The sequence below is a fragment of the Microchirus variegatus genome (assembly GCF_963457635.1).
Source record: "Microchirus variegatus genome assembly, chromosome: 11".
NCBI lineage: Eukaryota > Metazoa > Chordata > Actinopteri > Pleuronectiformes > Soleidae > Microchirus > Microchirus variegatus.
This window is the reverse complement of record NC_139812.1, coordinates 13,153,726-13,174,106: the sequence shown is the minus strand read 5'-3', so window position 1 is coordinate 13,174,106 and position 20,381 is coordinate 13,153,726. Positions and strand designations below refer to the sequence as shown.

Genomic DNA, 20,381 nt, shown 5'->3' with positions numbered 1-20,381 from the left:
TCATGTCCGCTCACCGCGCGCACGCCTTATTGGCTAATACGAGTCACGTGACGCAAGCTGCCCAACCAGCGCGGAACGCGATTAACTGAGCGGTTAATAAAGAAACTCTGTCGACGCTTCATCCGCAACCTTCAGCCACGTCATCTGACTGCTAAGACAGGCTTCAGCTCAGAGTCCTGACAGAGCTGGTGCATGAAACCCGATCACACAACACAAATGGCTCTATTCACTATTCGATGAGGCCTAAGAGTGGACACAAAGTTATCAAACAGAGTGTTTGAAATCTTTCCTCTGTCAGGCTTGTTCTGTATTGTCAGGATCTCTTTGAATTTCTCGATGATGCTTCTCACTTTAGTTCTTGACACTTGGAAGCACTTTGATGTCTTTGTATATCCCTTCTCCTGCTTTGCGATCAACAATCCCTTTTCTAAAGTCTAGACTGATTGATTTTGTTTTTGGCATGAAACTTTCTCAGGTGACAACTGTCAAACCCTTGCTGAATATTGTATACTGTGTAAATTTGGAGAGAATCCTCAGTTTTAACCTGGTGTTGAGCATTACAAAGTTAGGCACACAATTGCACAAGCACAGCAGTGTTTTGTGCAAAAGGCTCAACAAAATGTCAGGTCTTAAGGGGGCTAATAATTGTGACCCTGGCAGTTTCTGGGTTTTTTTGTGTGGAATAATTTATGTGAGCAAAGTCAAATAATGGAGGTAAAACTAGGATGTTTGAAAAAGCTGTGTTAAAACATATTTGCTCTGTTTACCAGCACTTGGTAAATACCTTTAAAACAATTACATTTTCATAGAGGCATCACTGAGTGTATGTGAATAGGTCATTCTGTTACCAAATCCCCTGTGATCATATATCAAAAAGGAATGAAAACATCTCCAAAGGGACAGTGATCATATTATTTTACTCTCCGAGTTCTGAGCTTTAAAAGTGCATGGAAGTGTGAGTTTTAATATAATTAAAAGTAATTAAATTATCAGATAAATATGAATATGTATACAGGAACTAAATGTGCATGTAGCTACTCTGTAGTCACTATGTTTTCATGTAAATGTTGAACCTTGGTGACAGAATGTCAAAAATGTATTTTTTATAAAATGCACTATATAGTCTGAAACTGAAATATACTATATGAATACTCTATAGAATATCATGTCACTGCTAACTAAGTTCGCAAAGCATCGGCGCTTAATACGTTTATCTAAATCTAAATATATAATTATGTAAATAGTTGTTAATAACTGTGTACACATGTTTATTAAAACAAGCATTTGCAAGTGAACAATGTTTCCATTCATTCAATGATCAAACCTTACTTCTATTCCACCTTTCATAGAGGTTTGTGTGGTTCAATGTGATTCACATAAGACAATTAAATCAGCAGAAAATTAAATAACTAACAAATGCTGACAATGAAACATGCTGTATTAAATTAAAGGGGTTTTCGACCTGGGCCCTATGTTTCTAAATGTGTGTGTACGTGAATAGGACTTACAAAAAGTTTCATAAGGCGATCTACTGGACTGCAGTGTCCAGTAGTGGCTGCAGTATAATTTTACGGGGGAATCACTATTATTTATAGTTATACCTCCATAAAAAGTGTTTGTTTTCGCCAATAAGTGGCTCAGATAGTTATTTTAAGAGTCTGGAAACATTACCAGGGGGGTAACAGCACAGCTCTCCCCTCTCCTCTGTGACTCACAGCTATGTTTCTGCTCGGCTGTGATGCTTCACTGATACTCGTAAAATAATAATAATAATAATAATAAAAATTCACGCATACATATACACAAGGACAATATTTGGAGAAAACCTGATTGTCAGGGCAAGGTGTACAGTACATATGCATGGATGCTGTGACAGGAGAGCAAGAGTAAATGAGCGATCTACTGGACCATTTATGAAACTTACTATACAAGTACCATTCACATATACCCACATTCATAAACATAGGGCCCAGGTCAGAAAAATACCAGAATTCCCCTTTAATAGACATTCTTGATTTTAAAATAAAAGTATGCAACTCAAATGCAGTAGTAATGATAAAGCTTTGGAATGATGAAAATAAATCAGTGGTGTGCATCTGAAACATGGCTTTTCTGTTTCACTCTTCTTTCCCACGTTGCAATGACAACACAAACTTCCTGCAGAGGAAAAATAGTGACGATGAGATACAGAAATAAAGCATCCCATTCGACTTACAGACAGGTACTCAGTCAGAATATAATTAAAACCCATGTGTATAATGTGTATATTACATGTTGTTATTTTGGTTGTTCTTATAATAACTGTTTATATAAATTCAAAATGAAAGAAACACGAGTGTCATACTTGTACAATGTGCACTCTGCTTCTTATTGACTATCGTGCACCAGTTTTAACCAGCCACACATCTTTTTAAACCCAGACACATTAAATTTCCTCTGTGCCATAAATGACGACAACGTGAAGTAGCCTTGTAGAGAATAACCCACACAATGCCACTTTATCTCGCAAATTAACCGACAAAAAAATACAATAAAACATGTATTTTTCCTTCCCACTGACAGGCTGAGTGGACTGCGATAAATTCGGACCAGAAGTAGTAATCAGTCCTACAATGGTCTTGTTTGCAGTTTTAAAACAGTGGTGTAATATCTCGTGAAGAAACATTAAGACAGATCTGGAAACATTACAAATTACTGTCAAAGCATTTTCCTCAAAAACAAAAACACATTGATTTGTGTGAGAAAACGGCATTTAGTTTATGTTAACATAATGAAGACCTACCTGTTTATGATCTAGGATATAATAATTTAACACACTTTATAACTATTAAATTCTAGACCTTCCTGAGACTTTGTGTTTTCTTTGTGACTGATGTGTTTTCTTACTGTAAGATGTCAGGTAGATGAGGGTCTCTGTACAGCCCGTTGTGCAGATACCCCAGTGAACCGTCAAATGACACCATTTTGACTCGCTCTGCATTTTGGTGTTTCACTGCTACCTCGTACATCTGGGAGAGAAAGTCAAGGTAAGTTCAGTCCTCGACTAAACATTTTACTGAAGAACGTATCAGCTTTGAACTTGTTTACATTGTGTTAGATTAGTCAAACCTTCTCAACTACCCGAATGGGAACCATGTGATCGTCCTTTGAATGAAGAAAAAGTATTGGACTTTTCATTTTCTTCAAACTGCAAAACAAAAACCACATTAAACCCCCGATATTCAAGTCAATGTTTGATATTATTTATATATATTTGAAATCGGGTGCAACCAGTATCTTACTTTTCTTCACTGGGAAAGACAATCTTGTTTTCCGCCCATGGCTCTGGGAAAAAGTACCCAGTGCCTGGAAATTTCCAGTAATACTTCAAACAGGAAGAAAAACAACAAACATTTCAAACATGTGTGTGTTATGTAGTAGCAGCTTTGGGAAATTAACAAATCCAATATCAAAAGTAGTTACTGTCCATGAGCCTACCCATGTAAAACAATGCTCTGTAATTTCCTGTCTAGCACTGTTAAATGTACCCTCAAGGATCACACCATCAAGAACCACATCTGGAAACAAGAACAGCTGTCATTGTAAGATCATGAAAGTCATTTTCTTTCTAATTTCTATTACTCAAAGTTCACTTGTAGCAAAATCTTACCTTGCTCAAGCAGTTTTACTGCAATGTTAGTGGACACACTGCACAGAGATGTCAAGAACAAGCGAATCAGCATCTTCATTTTGTCTATAACTACAAATAAATTACAACAATCATAATATTACATTTTACTATTATCTGTAGATGTTTTAGTATGCCATCTAAAACCTGTGGTTATTGAGTGTCCTTTTGTCGAGTAAAATTCATGTTTTCTGAGGCTTTGCGATTCTGCATGGGACTATTTTTCCAGCTCATCAATCATCTACGCTGACACTTACTGCCAAAGATTAAATCAACTGGGCAGCAATCATTAACTGCAAAGCTCCGAGATGACCTTTACAAAAACAGAAGTATACAGCGCACAAATTGACTACAGTGAGGAGAGTGGAAGTGGTTTCTTACTCACCCAGTGCCAAGAGAGTGTCCCCATATGACAACCAGGCTGTCTCCACAGTGTCTTTTGACCCAGTTGTACACAAAGAGGGCATCAGTGGTCAGTCCGGCCTCAGTTGGCTCCCCAGAGGAATCTCCAAACCCTGCCAGAGTTTAACATCATCAGGTGCTACTCACTGACATATCACGCAGGTGCTTCCTTCTGCCACAAGGTGGCAGTCACTAAGAGGGAAAGCTGCACTGGGCTATTGACCTAGGGTTGAACTGCTGTCATGTAACTGCCTTGCAACTCTCCACTCATCAAGCACCACATCACTGCTGTACAGTGATCATGACATATATGAAATTGATGTGAGAAGGCTGTGTATTCCTTCAACAAGGGAAAGAAGCACAGAGAAGAAAAACCTGTTTAAAACAAGAATTATAAAACTTCATTAGCACCAACCTCTGTAGTCAGGCACCAGCACATGGTAACCAAGTGCACTCAATACCTGTTGACACAAAAGGCCTATTTGTCATCATAATGGCCGCTGAAACTTTAATATATTTATTATACTGCCACAAATGAATATTCTTGTGTTGCTGGTCACTCACTTTTGCCACTCCCACCCGATGAGTGGCTGCCCTGATGGAATGATTCACAAACAACAAAACAAATAATGGTGTTTTTCAGGGGAGGAAAAAAAAACACATTTGTCTAGTCGTGTGGAAATGTTACTCTGTGCTTTCTCAGGAGCCAACAAAAAAAAGACTCAAATGCATTATTCATAATACCTATTCCCCGTGTTTCCATGAAGATATATGAAAACCGGTTTGCCATTGCTTAAAGTGTTCTGGTACCATGCCAAGTCCTTCCCTTGTGCTTCCTTCCACTGACTTTCAGGGACAGTGTGCCTTTAAGAGTTGAAAACAGCACACCAGCTCAGACTAGTTAATTAGATCATTAAAAAACATGTATTATTCCTTTACCTTAGCCTTATATGCTGGGGAAAAGAACCCAATACTCACCATACCCCAAGAGAGATTCCTTCCTCTGATGTAAAGTACATGTTGATGGTGTGATTAAGGGAGAAATCAGCAGGCTGGGTGAGGTCAAGAAAGAACGGCACCCTCACTACAAACAGGAAAAGAACAGAGATGGATCCTTTTCTCCGAGTAGCCTGAGGGCTTACAGTACGTGGACAGAGTTGGCAGGGTTTTTAAACTTACCTCTGTAAGTGTACACAAAATGCTGAATTAATCCTGGGAATACACTCAGTGAGTGAGGCACCAACATGAGGACACCAACCAGGGCCAATAAGCATCTTTTCCACCACCATCTGGACCTAAACACAGACATTTAACATGTCAGCAAAAGAAGGGGAATTTAAACAATCTGTGGTCATTGAGGTTCATTCCGAACTCTCTGAGTAATCATAAGTGAACAGTGAAGTACAGATGTGAGTACATTCAATGACTCAGACCACATTCAGGTCTGCTGTTCTAATTAAATAATTAAACTAAACGGACCAAGAATACACTGCTATGGACTGTTTAACAACAGCAAGACATCGCCATTTATTTGTTCATTAAATAACAGTTATTTTTGATTATTGCTGGACTTTAAATGTCTTCTTTACTGCACTCAAAACTCCCGTATCAGCAGCTGTCCAAATAGAACGGGTGTCACAACCCTTGGCCACGTTGGGACAGTTTCATTCCCACTTCTCCTCTTCAACCACTTTACATTCATTTCAGCCGCAGAGGGTTCATGATGACTCCTCATTATGAGGGGCATAAGGAAAAGGGAGAGTTTTTCGAGGTTTAGAAAGGAACCACCTGTCGGTGCACATCTGATTATTACATCGCAACTGCCATTGACAGGACTATTAAGTCGGTGCAATACATTGGAATGTGCACTCAGGCGTGAACAGAGCTGCTCTCCCCACCAGTCTGTGGTTGCAGGATTAATGTGAAAACATGAATATGGAAGAGAGGAATTGAATAATTTCTTAAACAGGGCAGGCAGTTACTGGAGTCAGGTTTCAACTCCCTGTAGGCAATAGCGGAAAAGGATGCTATTCAGAATATTGCCAATTAATGGGCAATGCCTCCACTCCCTCTAATAACACTCTAATCAGCCAGAGGAAACCCTTTAATTCCAAGACTGATTTTCTTCACACTGCTAAAAGGGGGACATAAAGGAGGGCGTTTATTCCAGATGGTTGCTCACGTGTCCAGAGTTAACACTGTGATGATGTTCACTTACATTCTTCCAAAAGCTCATATTAGATTTGAATTGAAGGCATGATGGCAGTGCAACCTCTGAGTTCTGTACTTTGACCAAACTCAGTGGCTTTAGAAAGTATTAGAACATTACTCTGGAGTTTCTACACAGACTGCAGCAAACTCACCACAATGAAAGCAGATTTCCGATGACCTCGAAAGGTCTTTTTAACTGACCCTCAGTTCAGCATCACTCCTGACCTTACTGAACTTACTGGACCTGATTCTGGCAGTTTATGTCCTGCACTCTTACTATCCCACTTAGCTAGGCTGTAGTCTGCACTACGGACAAACTTTAATTCAATTCTACCTAACTCAAAATGTATCCACAATGATATCCCTGCTATCCACAATAGTCTTTTCAGAAATTCACAAGGACAAATGATGTCACTTTTCCCATTGATGTACAGGGGCATGTCACTAATGATATCTTTCATTCAGAACTAGAGAATGACTATTCATACTTTCAGTTTGAGTTTGTCAGTTTAAGATATTCTCAATTCCCCAGGAATTATGAAAAGTCTAAATTGAATTAGTTGTGCATATCTGAAATAAAAATTGCGTTTCGGAAGAATGTCACTGTAGACATTACAGACGAGTCATGGTTTCAGTTTCAGACATCTTTATTTACCCTGGAATAGTGATATATTACGCTTTAGGCAACAGTATGTTAATTCAGTCACTAAAACACTGGCAGCATTGCTATCTCTTCTATCTCAATCAGAATCAGAAATACTTTATTAACTAAAAAATGAGGAGCACACAAACAGAGCAGCGGATCAAAGACACTCAAGGTATTTTTCTGATAGTTTCTCAGTGGATACCATCTAAAGCTGTCTGCACAAGTCAGAGCTATTAGGATTTAAAGGAACATTTTCATGGGCTCTTCTTGGCATTTTCAGACATGGAGGTGGGCAATAGTCTCAGACTTTGTGCACTCCTCAGGTGAGCCTGTAAAGGTGACTCGAGGTCCATTCTCCAACTGTTCACCCGTTCATCAGCGTTGACATTCTCAGGATGACATCACATATTTTCCTCTCTGCAGATGTTTCCACAACAGAGAGTGCAACAATGCTTAGCCATGGTCGTTGGTGAAAAGAAATGCCCGTTACTTCTGCCTTTAGGTCAAAATGCAAAATGGAATCCTGCGGCGCCCAGTGTGAGCGCAGCATTCATTTGTTTCTATTTCCTACTGGAATTTAGTTGCAGATATCAAACATTTCACATTAAAAGTTATTAATTTCTAGAACTGTAATGCATAACACAGTTTAGCTATTTAATTGTCGTGACGGCACCAAGTTCAAAGTTTCAGATGTGTGAAATGAATGAGAATGACTTCTACAAGGGCTGAGGTTCTACCTGGAACCATTTGCTTCTGAAAAAACCTTTTCCCGAAGAAAGGCTTTTTCAAGGGTTCTTGGTAACACTAATGAGTCCAGTAAGAACCATTTTGACCCAGAGAACCCTTTAAAACCCCTTTCTTGAATAAAGGGTTTTAAAAGGGTTCTTGGTGGAATAAAAGAGTTCTCCTATGAGGACAAGCCGAAGAACCGTATATGGTTCTACTTAGCACTTTTATTTCTAAGAGTGTATCATGTCATGTTAGTTAACTTGCAGCTACTGTTACACATTACTGACATCTGCATTGCACGAAAGCTTGTGCTGTTGTCTACGGTGAGTAAATAGTGCTGACTCACGGTGTCGCCTCCTCCTCCTCCCGCTGGACTCTGCTCCTCTGAGCTGCATCGGATCCAGAGGAGGCTCCTGTGCGTTTAACGACCCTCCTCTTCATCACGTTAATAACATAAGTTCAACAAACAAACAATCAATACATTAACACGTCTGAGCACGGTCACGTAGTTTAGCTGTCACTTGTTAGCTGCTAACAAGTTTGACAAGTTTACAGAGTAAAGTCCAGTCTGGAAGGGGAGGTGCTTTGATCTGTTAAGGTCTCACTGCTTTAGATGAGTGTATTACTGAGTGTAATACATGTGATATTTAACGCCACCTTAAAACAGGAACTGTAACAGCACTTTAGTCCATTCCTCCCTCATTGTATTAGTGAGGTCTGACTGATTAGATTAGATTTGGTTTTATTGATGCCTCGGTGGGAGAATTCACTTGTTGTAGCAGCAAACTGGTCAGAGGTAGACAATTGACAACATTTGTCAATATCTCAAACACTGAGTGAGTGGTTGTTCTTTTGTCATTTATTAAAATACATTTTGCTATTATCTCATTTTAATATTCAGGCCTGCTAAGATTGAAGGTCAGAGCATTCACTCGCGTCTTCATTTCACACACCTTTACATGCACACGCACAGAGATGTTGCTGATGTTTAATGCTTAGGTCTTTGTCAGCGAATGTACTGGCAAGCAGTTTTGACCCAAGCCTTTATGGGGCCCTAAGCTGAATCTGATTTGGGGGGCCCCCCTCCCACCGTCTCGGAGTAGCCCGTGCTTGGCTAAATTGATTGAAATGTAAAACTCTTAATTGCATTAATTATAGTTGTGTTATTCAGCTGTGAAGAGAGGATAATATCCCCTCTTCTTTTTGCTCAGTTTACGTATGATGCAAGTATGTTTGTACCTGCCCATAAATGCATTGGAGAGTATGTTTTCCGGAATTTTTTTTTTTTAGATGAGAGTCAGTGGGAGAATGCTGGGGCGATACTCCACGTCAATCAAATCACCGCAAAAGAGGCGGGACCAAAAACATGACTTGAATATGAGGATTCTGATTGGACAATGACAGATAATATGTCTAGAACACTGATAATAACTACTTTTGCTGGCACAGACGGCTGAAAGGAATATCAGTACTAAGGATTTTTCGAATTTTGGATTGGAAAAAATGATCTTTCTCCTCCTCGTTGGCCGGGCGTCGCCCAAATTGTCCCTATACACCGTCCGCCCCTGGTGTTAGTTACACAAAACACTTGTTTTTTTAACTATAGAAGGCAGTAAAATCAAACAAACGGTCTAGTATTAACTTGCATGTTTGTATTCAAAGTGAAGCACTAAGTATGATGATACCAGTGGCTTGCACAAACATTTTACATACTGTGCCTTTAAGTAAGATTCAGCTTTATCTCCCTGTGAAAAACAGTCCTCAAAATAAGTGCATTAAAATTGATTTCAAACAAATTAACATTTTGATTACCTCTTTCATGTATTTAATACTTTATAGTGATTAAAAAGAACACAAGTGTTGTTCAATAAATGTACACCAATTCTATGTATCATGCGTTTCTGTTAAATTCATTATTTTATTGGATGAAGGGAAAAAGAAAAGCAAAAACATGGACACACAAAAAAACCTGCATCATATTTTGGCCATTGACTGCTCTGATTCCTAAGCTGAAGGAAGAATTAGCAAAAACGGTCACTGATGCATGTGGAAATAATGTGAATCATAAGCAGTGGCCTATGAAGTCAAAGATGAGCCAAACTGTGATTTGGGCTTTTATCATGCAGCACAGTGCTGCCCTTCACCAAATACCAAATAAATACAGGTAGAATATGAATTTGTTTTTATTTTTTGCACACGCACCAATTAGTGACAGTGACTGCATTTAATCCATAATTTTTTACACAGCAGTAATGAGCACACACAAACTGGTTCACAACAAATAGATAGAAAGAAAGAAAGAAAGACATTAAGTTGTCATAAAAGCTTGGACATGAGGTAGAAACAAACAAACAAACCATTAGACAGGACTGAAATATTTACGTTTAAATAGCAGTGATATTAGTGGGAGCACTGAATTGGCACATCCACAATAAAATATAGTCTAAAATATTATTATAATAATAATATAGTATAAAATGTGACAACAAATTATATGACAGGATCTTAAATTACAGTAATAATATCCAATCGAATACTATAATAAAATATATTACATGATATTGAATGAATAATAATAATGATTATATATATATATATATATATGTGCTGTTCAATATTCAAACCACAAGTCCAGATTTAGATGGGGACAGCAGGCTGCAGCTTGGCAGAGACAGAGCAGTTACAGAGTTTTATTGCAGTGGGCAGGAAAGACCTACTGTGTCGCTCCTTAACAAAAGAAGGTTTCATGAGTCTGTTACTGCAGGTGCAACTGAAGCTCGTCCACACTTTTATGAAGGGAATGTGAGGCATTGCCTCTTACATGATATTGTAATGCGTCTATGACTATTATATGTTACATTAGCACTTGATTGCATTCGTTCTCCGTCCATTTTTAAATCCAGCTTGTGTTTGAGAAGCCTTTTAAAAAAATGGGAACACATACTGCATGTGACACACAACAGCAGCCTCATCATGCAGCGTTTTCAAAAACTGCCGCATGTGAGCAAGAGTAGATCTGTGGTACTGACAGATCACTTGAGCGCATACATAGTTAATGTATAAGCGTGTCATTCGCAGCATGTATTCTCTGCTGGTCATGATATCTAACCTCAGTGCTACATTACACGTCCAATTCACCCCACCTGGGAGCAAATACTGAGCACTGAGTGTCTGGTAGGTTTTTTTCATTAAGGGGGCAATATCATTCAGATTCTGGCAGCACTAACAGTGGTGTTGTGTTTGGAATGAAGAGCAATATAAACCTCCGTGAGGAAAAACAGTGCGAGAACTGGCTGGAAGGTTAACATGAACAGAAATGGAAGCATCAGCCCTGCCATGTTTTGACAAAACATAACAGTAACTTAACTCAAATTATGTTTTTGTCATGCGATGACTACTTCACAATCGACGTTATGGCACACGTTTTTCTCCTAAATATCCCAAAAATGTCATTACATTTCCCATCGAAACAGACTCCAGTCGAATAAAATCAGAACAGGACACAAAAGCCACGGAGGCTCCAGAGACAGAAAAGAACAGAGTTTATAGAAAGTCCTCACAGTGTCAGACAGGTGATATCTGAACGTGCAGTGCAAAAATGATTGGTTAGGACCTAGGATGACACCAAAGTGAATAAAAAAAGGAAGTTGATCACTTTAAGAACTGTGTGGTTCTGGCTGAATGAGGGAGCCGACAGAGAGGAAGCTGACATTGGAACACTCTGGTCGGTGATGGGCCAGGTACACACCAAAAGTCACCTAGAAATGTACAAATAACAAGCAAAGACAAAGTGATTATATTTTCCATTCACATAAAAGTACGCATAAAAGAATAGTTTTTGACTGACCTTTCCACTGCGGTAAGCAGACAGTGACAAGAGTGGCTCTTTTGTTTTGGTCCCAGTTTCCTGGTCTATTCCAACCATCTGGCACCTTCCACACGGACCTGCAACCTTTGGGTCGATCACACAGAGCACATTCGGCTAAGACAAATCTGCTTTTGATGCACATAAAAGATTGCAGCATTCATTTCAAAGTGTCAGCTCACCATGAATCGAGTGTTGCCAATAATCAAGTGCGACCAATTATCTTCCTCAAATGGTTCTACTCCAGCGATGACTAAATTGGCTCGAAAGCGGCTAATGGCATTCTGTGTGTCAAGGAGCGGATCCCCCTCAGAATAGTGCTGCCTGAGTAAGCGGATGTGCAAAGTGCATGTTATTTTGCCACCCCTTTGTAACATAATCCACTGCCATGCAAATGTATTGATGTTTTTCACTGCATTGCTGACTTTTACAGTGATATCACATTCTGTGCACAAACCTGCTGCTCATTTGTTTCTGAATGAGCTCCACGCTGGCACGGTTGATCATGAGATACTGAGCTTTATTCACCAGGGAGAGGGATGTGGAGGTGGTAGCTAGAAAACAAAGACTTTATATTACCCCAGTGATTTATTAGATTTCAGCAAAACATTCCGATCTCTGGCTTGAACAATGCGCATCCTTAAAGAGATGATAAAATGAGGTTCCACTGTTCAGCATAGTTTGGAAATGTTATTACATTTCTTTTAATTGCATGCCCTATTTAGTTCTTGTGTTAAAATTGTAGTGCATAACTATACACATATATAAATGTCTGATTAAGCATGGCTCAACTCTACTCGGTTTGGTATCGTTTTCCATTACTATAGTACCTCCTCAACGTGGGCGGAGTCATCAAAGCATGACTGCATGAAACTGCCGTGACGTCATTTTACACGTGACACAAACAAACTAGTGACTTGTAAAGCAGTTGTTTTCGGTGTAACTGAATCATTAGAATCAGTTAATTAAATAGATTAGTGCACAGAATCGTTCAGTACTTTATTGCATGACCGGAGCACAGACTCCGTCTGACACAGTCAGAACTGAACTGAAATACAGCAGCAGGGGGTTTGTAATGCGGCTCACCGCTCGCCATCGCCGGCTTTCAGCAGTGCAGTCGCTAAATACTCCAGACTCCTCTGTTAAATGTTAGATTTTAGACGTGTCCTTGGAAAATGTTGGAGATTAACGCATGTTTTCAGGATTTTTAAGTCTTTTTAACTGATCTACAGTTCAGCATTGTTGGCTTTGATTCCTGTGACACACACTTCCAGTGCATTGACATTCTGCCAATCAGTGGCCAGCAGTCTGTTGACGTCACATTTAGTATCAGCTCAGCTCGCTTGGAACTTCGCCAGAGCAGATACTAAAACAGTACCAAGTCCCAGGTACTATTGTGAAAATAAAGCAACAAAAACAAACAAACAAGTAGAATTGAGCCGTGCCGAGCCAAGTCATGCTGGAACTGCGTAGTGGAAAAGCGTCAAAAGAAGCACCAATGAAAAGTTTTAGAAGTGAATTCCCCGTCATTTAGCAGTTTGTCTTGTCCCCACCTGCCTCTGCACTGACGGAGTGTTTGTGTCTGATAGTATTGATTAAAAGAGCCCATTTTCAAAGTAACAATAATGCTACATTGTTTCTGTTCACGAAGCCTACAAAGAGGCATTATAACATTGAAATGAACAAAAAATACTGAAAGTTACAAACTACAGCTTTAAACTATTGAATGTCTATGCATTCTTAATATCAATTATGCAGTTATGCACTTTTAGTCACAATGGTTTGTGTTCAGCTGTTACAGCAGAACAAATGGTCAAATATATACTGTTGCATTTACATTTCATCACTAAAAGTTGGCTAGACCTCGATCAACTACAGTATATGACTAGACCATTTAGAATCATCTGTTTATCACAAATATCGTCTGATGCAATTTTCTTCTCGTACATTGCAGCAGCCCGGTGCAGTAAAACCAGGTCCACTGGTGTGGACAAAATTTATTTCATTCATTTTCTTTCACATAATAAACGGATGCTCTTTAACAGAGTAACTTGCAAAAGCAGAAAAATGATGACATTTCTCAATCCAAACAAGAGGGAATGCAAGGTCACAGCTACGACCAGGTACTTGGCAGAAATAAGACCTTGCATTGCTCTTGTAAAGTGTAACAGAATGAACCAGAAGAGCCAAGCAATGCAGGTAAAAAACGCTCATTTGTACTCTACCTCCACTCATCCCCTTCTTCGTGTTTCTGGTGAAATCTGGACTTTGTCTGATCAGGCGACATGGCTGTCCGAGGAAGTCTGAAAGCCACGACGCAGCCTCATCCCCACAGTCAACAGTCTCCACCCTGCGAGGGAAGACGGAAGATGATTATATTCAGGAGGTCCTGGGGGAAATCTAGTTGAGGCTGGTTACTTTTGCTGCACTTAATCCAAGATCCACATTTTTTTTTTTTTTTTTTTTAATCCTGTGTCTTGTCATGCAGGTTTCTATCAGCTATGTTAACTCATTGTGTGTTTTCACATTAAAAATTACCAAAAAAAAGGAATTTCACACGAATGTGAATGTGGAGGCCTATATAATGTCACCCACTGTAGAGAGGAGAGGCACCGTCAAGAACAATAAACTTAAGAGGCAGTGATATGAGAGAGCGATATGAAACAAATCATATATGTGACAGAATTCCCTGCAGCTGCTGTTTCAGATACTTTAACATTGCTCACCTGTCACCACAAACTTTACTCTGACACATCCAATAGCTTTTGCTCCTTTGAACATTGTTTTCCAAGGGAACAGAATTGGTGTCCATACCTGCAGGGGCAATGGAAAAGAAAACAAAAAGAGAAAATTTGCTTATTCACCTGCAGGTTAAATATCCTTTGGCTAAGTGACGTTTTTTTTTCTTTTCAGTGAGCAACTGACAAACTGTTTGACCTGATGCCTGCAGGAGCAATTTGTTGGAGGGCAAGTGGACTTTCGGGTGAATTAGGCACAAACGTGTCTCCCTCTTCTGATTCAGGCACACACCGTTTGTGTTTACCACCATCCAGCTTCGGTCATAAAGTAAACCCTGCGGTCCCACTGGCCAATCATGGACCTTCATAAAGAGCAGAATATAGTCAGATATAAACATGGGGTGATAGGAGTGACAGAGAAAAACTGATGTGCTCAAACCTCATATGCTCCACACGATTTGATGGGATATATGTAGATGTTGGTGAGACTATAAGCCTCTCTGTGGCTTTTTGAATCTCTGTATTCAAATCCCTTCTGTGATGCGTCTGTGGGCTTTTCCTCATCTTCTTCATATTTTTTCCCATTAGTAATTTTGACAGGTGGAGTTTCATTTGAGCCCAGAGGTTCTGCAGTGGTTGTTTTGAGCTTTTCCAGCCTCTCTTGGTCCACTTTGATCGGTTTCTCTACGAAGCACTCGGTAACAAATTTCAGGAACCTTTGACAGTCTTCAAATGTTGACATGAAACCGAAGGACACGCGGATAGATCCGGTGGGCCGGCCGTCCACCAGGTCGATGCTGTCTCCACAGACATGCCCAGCCTTGAAGAAAAAAAGGCTTGTCAATATTTTATGAGACGAAACAACTCCCTTAACATTTAACATTGTCCTCGTGCTCAGATCTCACCTGCAAATTTCTCTTTATCTGCTGATTGGTGATCTCGAGGAAGGACTGACAAGCTCCAGAGTTGCAGAAGCAGCCTGTGCGCAGGTGAATATTGTACAAGCTCGCCATTCTGTCCACCTGAGGACGACAGAGGAGTAGTTTGAATATTCTTACGCAGTGACTTTGCATAAATATGAGGTCATGAGACAAATAAATTAGCCCTATTTCTATTAGGTACCTGAGAATAACCAATTATCTCTCCATGAGAATCCATAAGGTTAAAGTTAAGGATTGCGCCCTGTGTGCTTGGGCTCTCAAACTGGCCTTGAGTGTATATCCTCGCCACTGGTTGCTTGTTGCCATGGCAAAGACTTGACAGCAGTATGTAAGTGTAGCGTGCCAAACCAAACGTGTGCAGCTGGATGTTGTGCATGCCCCCTGAAGGCAAAAACAGGCATAGAGTTCATATTAATGTTGATGTGAAGGAGATTGGCATTGGGAATCAATTGCATACGTTTGCTTTTAATGAGGCGTTGTACCTGTTATCTTGTAAAGAGTGTCAAAACCGTGATTTAGTGCAATAATGTCCAAGAAAGAGACAGTCCCGTCTTCAAATCTGAATGAGGGAGGAAGAAAACACTTTAGAATAAGGATGCAGCAGGAGCTACAGAGCAAGTGAGAGCGCAGAGAGTATCTAGGATTTGGCAGGCTTGTGCAGTACTTTACCTGTCAGAGATGTTTGCTGAATGCACATAATAATCTTCCCCAGAAAGGTAAGCTGCTGCTGTGCCTCCTCCAAAATAAGTCTTTTTTAGTATGCCTGCTGCGTTGTTACGGACAAGGAGGGCCCCCAGCCCTGTGGGAAAGCCAAACATCTTGTAGAAGGAGATGGGAATGAAATCAGCAGGGTAGTCCTGTAGGTTTAGAGGGGAGCAGCTGACATGAGAGGCAGCGTCGAGGAGCACAAACCAGCGGCCTCGGTGGTCACATGCCGGGTAAAGGCGTCTTGCCTGGATACCTTTCACGTGACTGAGGGGGTACTTTCTCCCAGAGAAGTTGCTCTGTGCTGGGTAGCAGAACAGGTGTGGTGTTGTGGAAACAGCATCTTCACCCTCAGACTCACCCTTCTCCCTGTTTTGCAACTCCTGTGGGGAGACAGGCAGGGAAACTACCCCCCGGGCAGAAGTCACCCCTCTTATGCCAACCACAGAGGTATGGCTGTCAGTCAGGTAGCTGAAACAACTCCCTGCTTCGCTCTCCGTCTGCGGCCTCCAGGGAAAGCTCTCTGCCACTAATTTGAGCGCGGATGTACAACCAGAAGTGAAAATTACAGTGTATTCCTCTGGAGTGGTGTTAAAATGCTGCAATATCCTGTAAGAAATAGTTCTATTTTTAACAGATTTAAACCAGCAAAGTGCATTTCAAAGCTCTCACAAGCATCTGTCACACAGATTTCTGAAGATGTTATTTGGCTTCACCTATATCTGACCCTATCCACGGTGTCATGTGTCAATCTGCTACTGGGGTTATGGCTGTGAGGGTTTCCTGTTGGGGGGAAAAACAACAACAACAACATTAACACACCATGTTTGAATGAAAAGAAATGACCATATGCAAACAACACTCTCTAAATGTGAAACGTTCTCTCACCGTATACGTTCCTTGAAATGTCCAGGACGTAATCCCTGACCAGAGACTCAGGGTACAGAGTGGTTGCTGCATGATCCAGGTAAGTGATTCCTGTTCACAAAAATCATGTTTATTCTGGCTTTGTCCTGTTCTAAGCAACGTCTGGTGTGATATTTACATGGTCGTGCAAAGCAATATGGAATTAATATTTAACCAGACATCAACGTGGCAGTATTTTAATGCTCTGACAAGACAAAGGCCTTCCTGTCTTATCAAAAGCAGGCTCTCAATTCACGGTTGCAGCTATATAATGAAGATTACTGAAATAGAATTCTTCATCTTTACCAGGTTTCAAGAGGTGGCACAACGAAATGCTTTTCATAGCTCGAGCAAAATAAGTTTATTTCCAGAAACTGCTGTGATTATTCTTTTTTTTTCCCTTTCACTTACTATTTGAGTGCACCTTTGAGTGTGCAGTTTCCACACATGGAAACACACCAAAAATGATGTGCATGTCAGGACCTATAAAAAAATCTGCATCTGATGAATTTAGTTTCACATATTGTTTCACATTGTGTGTTCCCCCTATAGCGATGCAGCAGGCTTCTGCCCAGACCCTGTGGGTTACCACGACAACTGTGCTAATGACCGGTTTTATGTTTGCAGACAAATAACTTTGAACTGCAATGGGGAGCTCAGAACTGTGACTAAGAACTTCTTAGGACATGTTTTTTTTGTTTGTGGGCGGGCCTTAGGAAGCTGTCTGCTTGATTGGCTGGAGTTTCGGAGTGACAACTGCAAGAACAAGTGTTAAATCGATTTTTTTTTTTGCTTCTTAAAAAGTGTTGTTTGTAAATATTGACAAAAAACCTAATTCCATAAAATCGGATCACGATGGTAACCAACAAAGCCAGTCTCTGTGACAGCTACAGGAATAACAAGTTCAATAACAAACATTATTGAAGTGTTCAGGAAGTGATCGACATACTCTTGACATAAGAATAATTGGTGACCTCTTTCTAAGGCCACGCAATAACCATTGTGTTTGCTCCACACCTCAACATGCATGGGGGGAGTGTCAGGGCCTGATGGTGCCCTAGTTTTTTTTTGTTATTGTATTATTGTGGACCTTTTCTTTGTTGCCCTAGAACAGGGGTCCCAAACTGGCAGCCTGGGGGCCACATACGGCCCCCCAATCGATTACATGCGGCCCCCCCACTTAATATCATGTGATAATGAAAACATGGCCCACGACCTCACTGTCTTTTAAACACAGTATGTAGCTGAGGCACAGCTGCCAGCGAGGTGATAGAATATAATGTTTTTTTTTTATAACAGTAATAATAAGAAATTTGGTCATAATTATCCAATTATTAAATGTATCATATACAACATTCAATTACATATATAAACACGTTTGTTAGGGCCCGAGCCACGAATGGCAGTGGCCAAAACGGCTCCTGGTACGAATTTTAATTACAGTTGTCCACACTATTATTTATGTAATTTAAAATAAATGTCTGTTTTTGATATTAATACATTAATTTTGCATCATAAATAGTATTATTAAGTGTACGTGTGATATCATGATGGAATATTGTGAACAGTTTAACTTTTTGTTCTCTAGGCCGGCCCCCTCTTGACCACAATAGATGTGCATTGGCCCCCAGGTCATTTGAGTTTGAGACCCCTGCCCTAGACAGTCTGCTAGTCTACTTAGTGCTGCCAATTGTCTGAAGTGGACACTCTCTGAGTGTTTTGGATGTGAACCTCATATATTTTTTAAAACTCTGTGTATTGAGATCAACAGACTCTACAGCAGCGGTGTCAAACTCTCAAGTTATAATCACTTATTTCTGTATTAAGATTAATTTTGCATTAGAAATACATCTCTATCCTGAAATATTTATCGTTTCCATTGCAAAACAAAAACTTTTGTTTTGAAACGATGATGAAATCATGATTATAAATATTATCTCTTTTTTCACACAGCCCCCTACTGAGTAAACTACACCAGGAGCCCCCAGGTCATGTGACTTTGAGCTGCTTTCCTTCTAAACGCACTTTTATAACACATGTAAAGCAACAATATACTTTTTTATTGGACTTTAATGTAATCGTGGACATGGAGGACTGACTTATTTAATGATTTGATTGTGCATTTTTATTATTAATATTATTATTAGTTTGTCTATTTTTTTCATAATCTCGCGCTCTCTCACTTCACCTGATCGCGTCCTCCTCACCTTTCAAGCGCGTGAACTCGTGCTCGAGCACGTCCTCAAAGTTCCCCTCATAACCGTAGTGTGTCCAGGTCTGCTGGAAACTTTCAAAAGTACAAAGTTCTTGGAAATCCATCGCTCGTGCTGCTTCAGCGAATCACGGAGAGAGAATAAAACACATTTCTTCTTCTTCTTCTTCTTCTTTCTTTTCTTCTGCAGCAGCATTCATTCACACCCTCCCATTCGGGATCCTCGGTCCGTAAACACACAGTCAGTCCTGTGTCGTGCCCGTGGGGCGGCTGCACCTCAGGTCAGATTGTAGCAGTTACAGTTTGTTATTTCCAGGTTCTTTGAAAAACCACGTGACAGGCAATCACGTGACAGCGATACAGTTTACACAAGTACACGACTGACATCACACAAGTTACAATGATTAACTCTTTCAGTTACACGTCTTCTTCTTCTCTTCACTAAACTGCACCAATTAAAGTCATTAAACTGGTTTAATTCAAGCTCAGTGTCACCACACTTAGTGCTTCACTTTGAATATATATATATATATATATATATATATATATACATAAACATATATCCATATATATATATCCATATATACATATACATATATATATACATATACATATGCACATATATATGTATATATACACACTACCGGTCAAAAAACCCTGTATATTAAATATATATAAACTACACACACGCACACACACACACGCACACACACACACACACACACACAACACACACACAGAAATATATATATATACTCATCTTTACAGAGATTTCACTCTCTATTTTACTGCCCAAGGATTACAGGTGGAGACTTGAAACAGCCATGGACCGAGGCTGCATGCATACCTCACATTTTCATTTTAAAATGACATTTTATAGATAAACGATCCGCGAGCAGACAAGCATTTCTGCTTCATATAAGTGATCTGTATTTTAACACTCTATTCAGATATGCCGTGCATGCTCATGCTGATGTAAACAGGAAGCTTACATACACTACAAAGTATGCGTTATTATTTCAACCTGAAAAGTTGTATTGCACTAGAAAAGAACCATGTCAATATGTTCACATTCTTAAATAATATATTCAATATACACACCTTCCTCTATTATTTAAGTATATTAATTTCAAGAAAAGTACACATGAACTGCTTTAACTTGCTGTAAGTATTTATGAGAACATTTCAGTTTTTCATTGTTTATTGATCTTCATCCTTCAACTTCAGGCAAAAACCAGACTTTCATTTTTCATTAAGTCAAATGTGGGTCACACTTACTCAAGTACAGCATCGGAGAAGTAAACATAATGTGTTTAAATGTCATTGAGAGTAAGCTCAGATAGAGAACATTATATTTAT

General features: G+C 39.8%; 2 protein-coding genes across 3 annotated transcripts; both read right to left on the bottom strand.

Annotated features, from left to right (window-relative positions):
- Window positions 1-1,346: 1,346 nt before the first annotated feature.
- Window positions 1,347-8,176, bottom strand: LOC310934267 (lysophosphatidylserine lipase ABHD12-like). 2 transcript variants are annotated; one of them, XM_083897960.1, is made up of 13 exons: window positions 8,002-8,176; window positions 5,249-5,364; window positions 5,048-5,153; window positions 4,814-4,933; window positions 4,634-4,664; window positions 4,485-4,530; window positions 4,053-4,182; window positions 3,650-3,687; window positions 3,478-3,557; window positions 3,282-3,364; window positions 3,109-3,187; window positions 2,887-3,008; window positions 1,347-2,157 (listed from the first exon to the last, which is right to left on the bottom strand). In XM_083897960.1, the coding sequence occupies exons 1-13, from the start codon at window positions 8,094-8,096 to the stop codon at window positions 2,118-2,120; spliced, it is 1,086 nt and encodes a 361-aa protein (XP_083754086.1). In that variant the 5' UTR covers window positions 8,097-8,176; the 3' UTR covers window positions 1,347-2,117. The 2 variants fall into 2 exon arrangements, with proteins under 2 accessions (XP_083754086.1, XP_083754087.1); XM_083897961.1 differs by lacking the exon at window positions 1,347-2,157 and having other exon boundaries at window positions 2,897-3,008; window positions 3,088-3,187.
- Window positions 8,177-11,311: 3,135 nt separating this feature from the next.
- Window positions 11,312-19,129, bottom strand: mocos (molybdenum cofactor sulfurase; the record flags this gene model as incomplete). The annotated part of the gene is made up of 15 exons (XM_083898150.1): window positions 11,312-11,413; window positions 11,503-11,607; window positions 11,703-11,840; window positions 11,974-12,074; window positions 13,746-13,870; window positions 14,247-14,334; window positions 14,458-14,620; window positions 14,698-15,078; window positions 15,164-15,280; window positions 15,381-15,580; window positions 15,682-15,758; window positions 15,869-16,513; window positions 16,621-16,687; window positions 16,793-16,882; window positions 19,018-19,129. The coding sequence occupies 15 exons, from the start codon at window positions 19,127-19,129 to the stop codon at window positions 11,312-11,314; spliced, it is 2,511 nt and encodes an 836-aa protein (XP_083754276.1).
- Between the last annotated feature and the right edge of the window lie 1,252 nt (window positions 19,130-20,381).

Bases quoted from the DNA above. Each gene is read 5' to 3' on its own strand.
- LOC310934267 (XM_083897960.1), bottom strand. From the start codon at position 8,096: ATGAAGAGGAGGGTCGTTAAACGCACAGGAGCCTCCTCTGGATCCGAT. The intron at 5,365-8,001 runs GTGAGTCAGCAC...GTCTGTGTTTAG, and splicing joins GAGGAGGAGGAGGCGACACC to GTCCAGATGGTGGTGGAAAA. The intron at 4,531-4,633 runs GTGAGTGACCAG...TTGTGTCAACAG, and splicing joins ATCGGGTGGGAGTGGCAAAA to GTATTGAGTGCACTTGGTTA.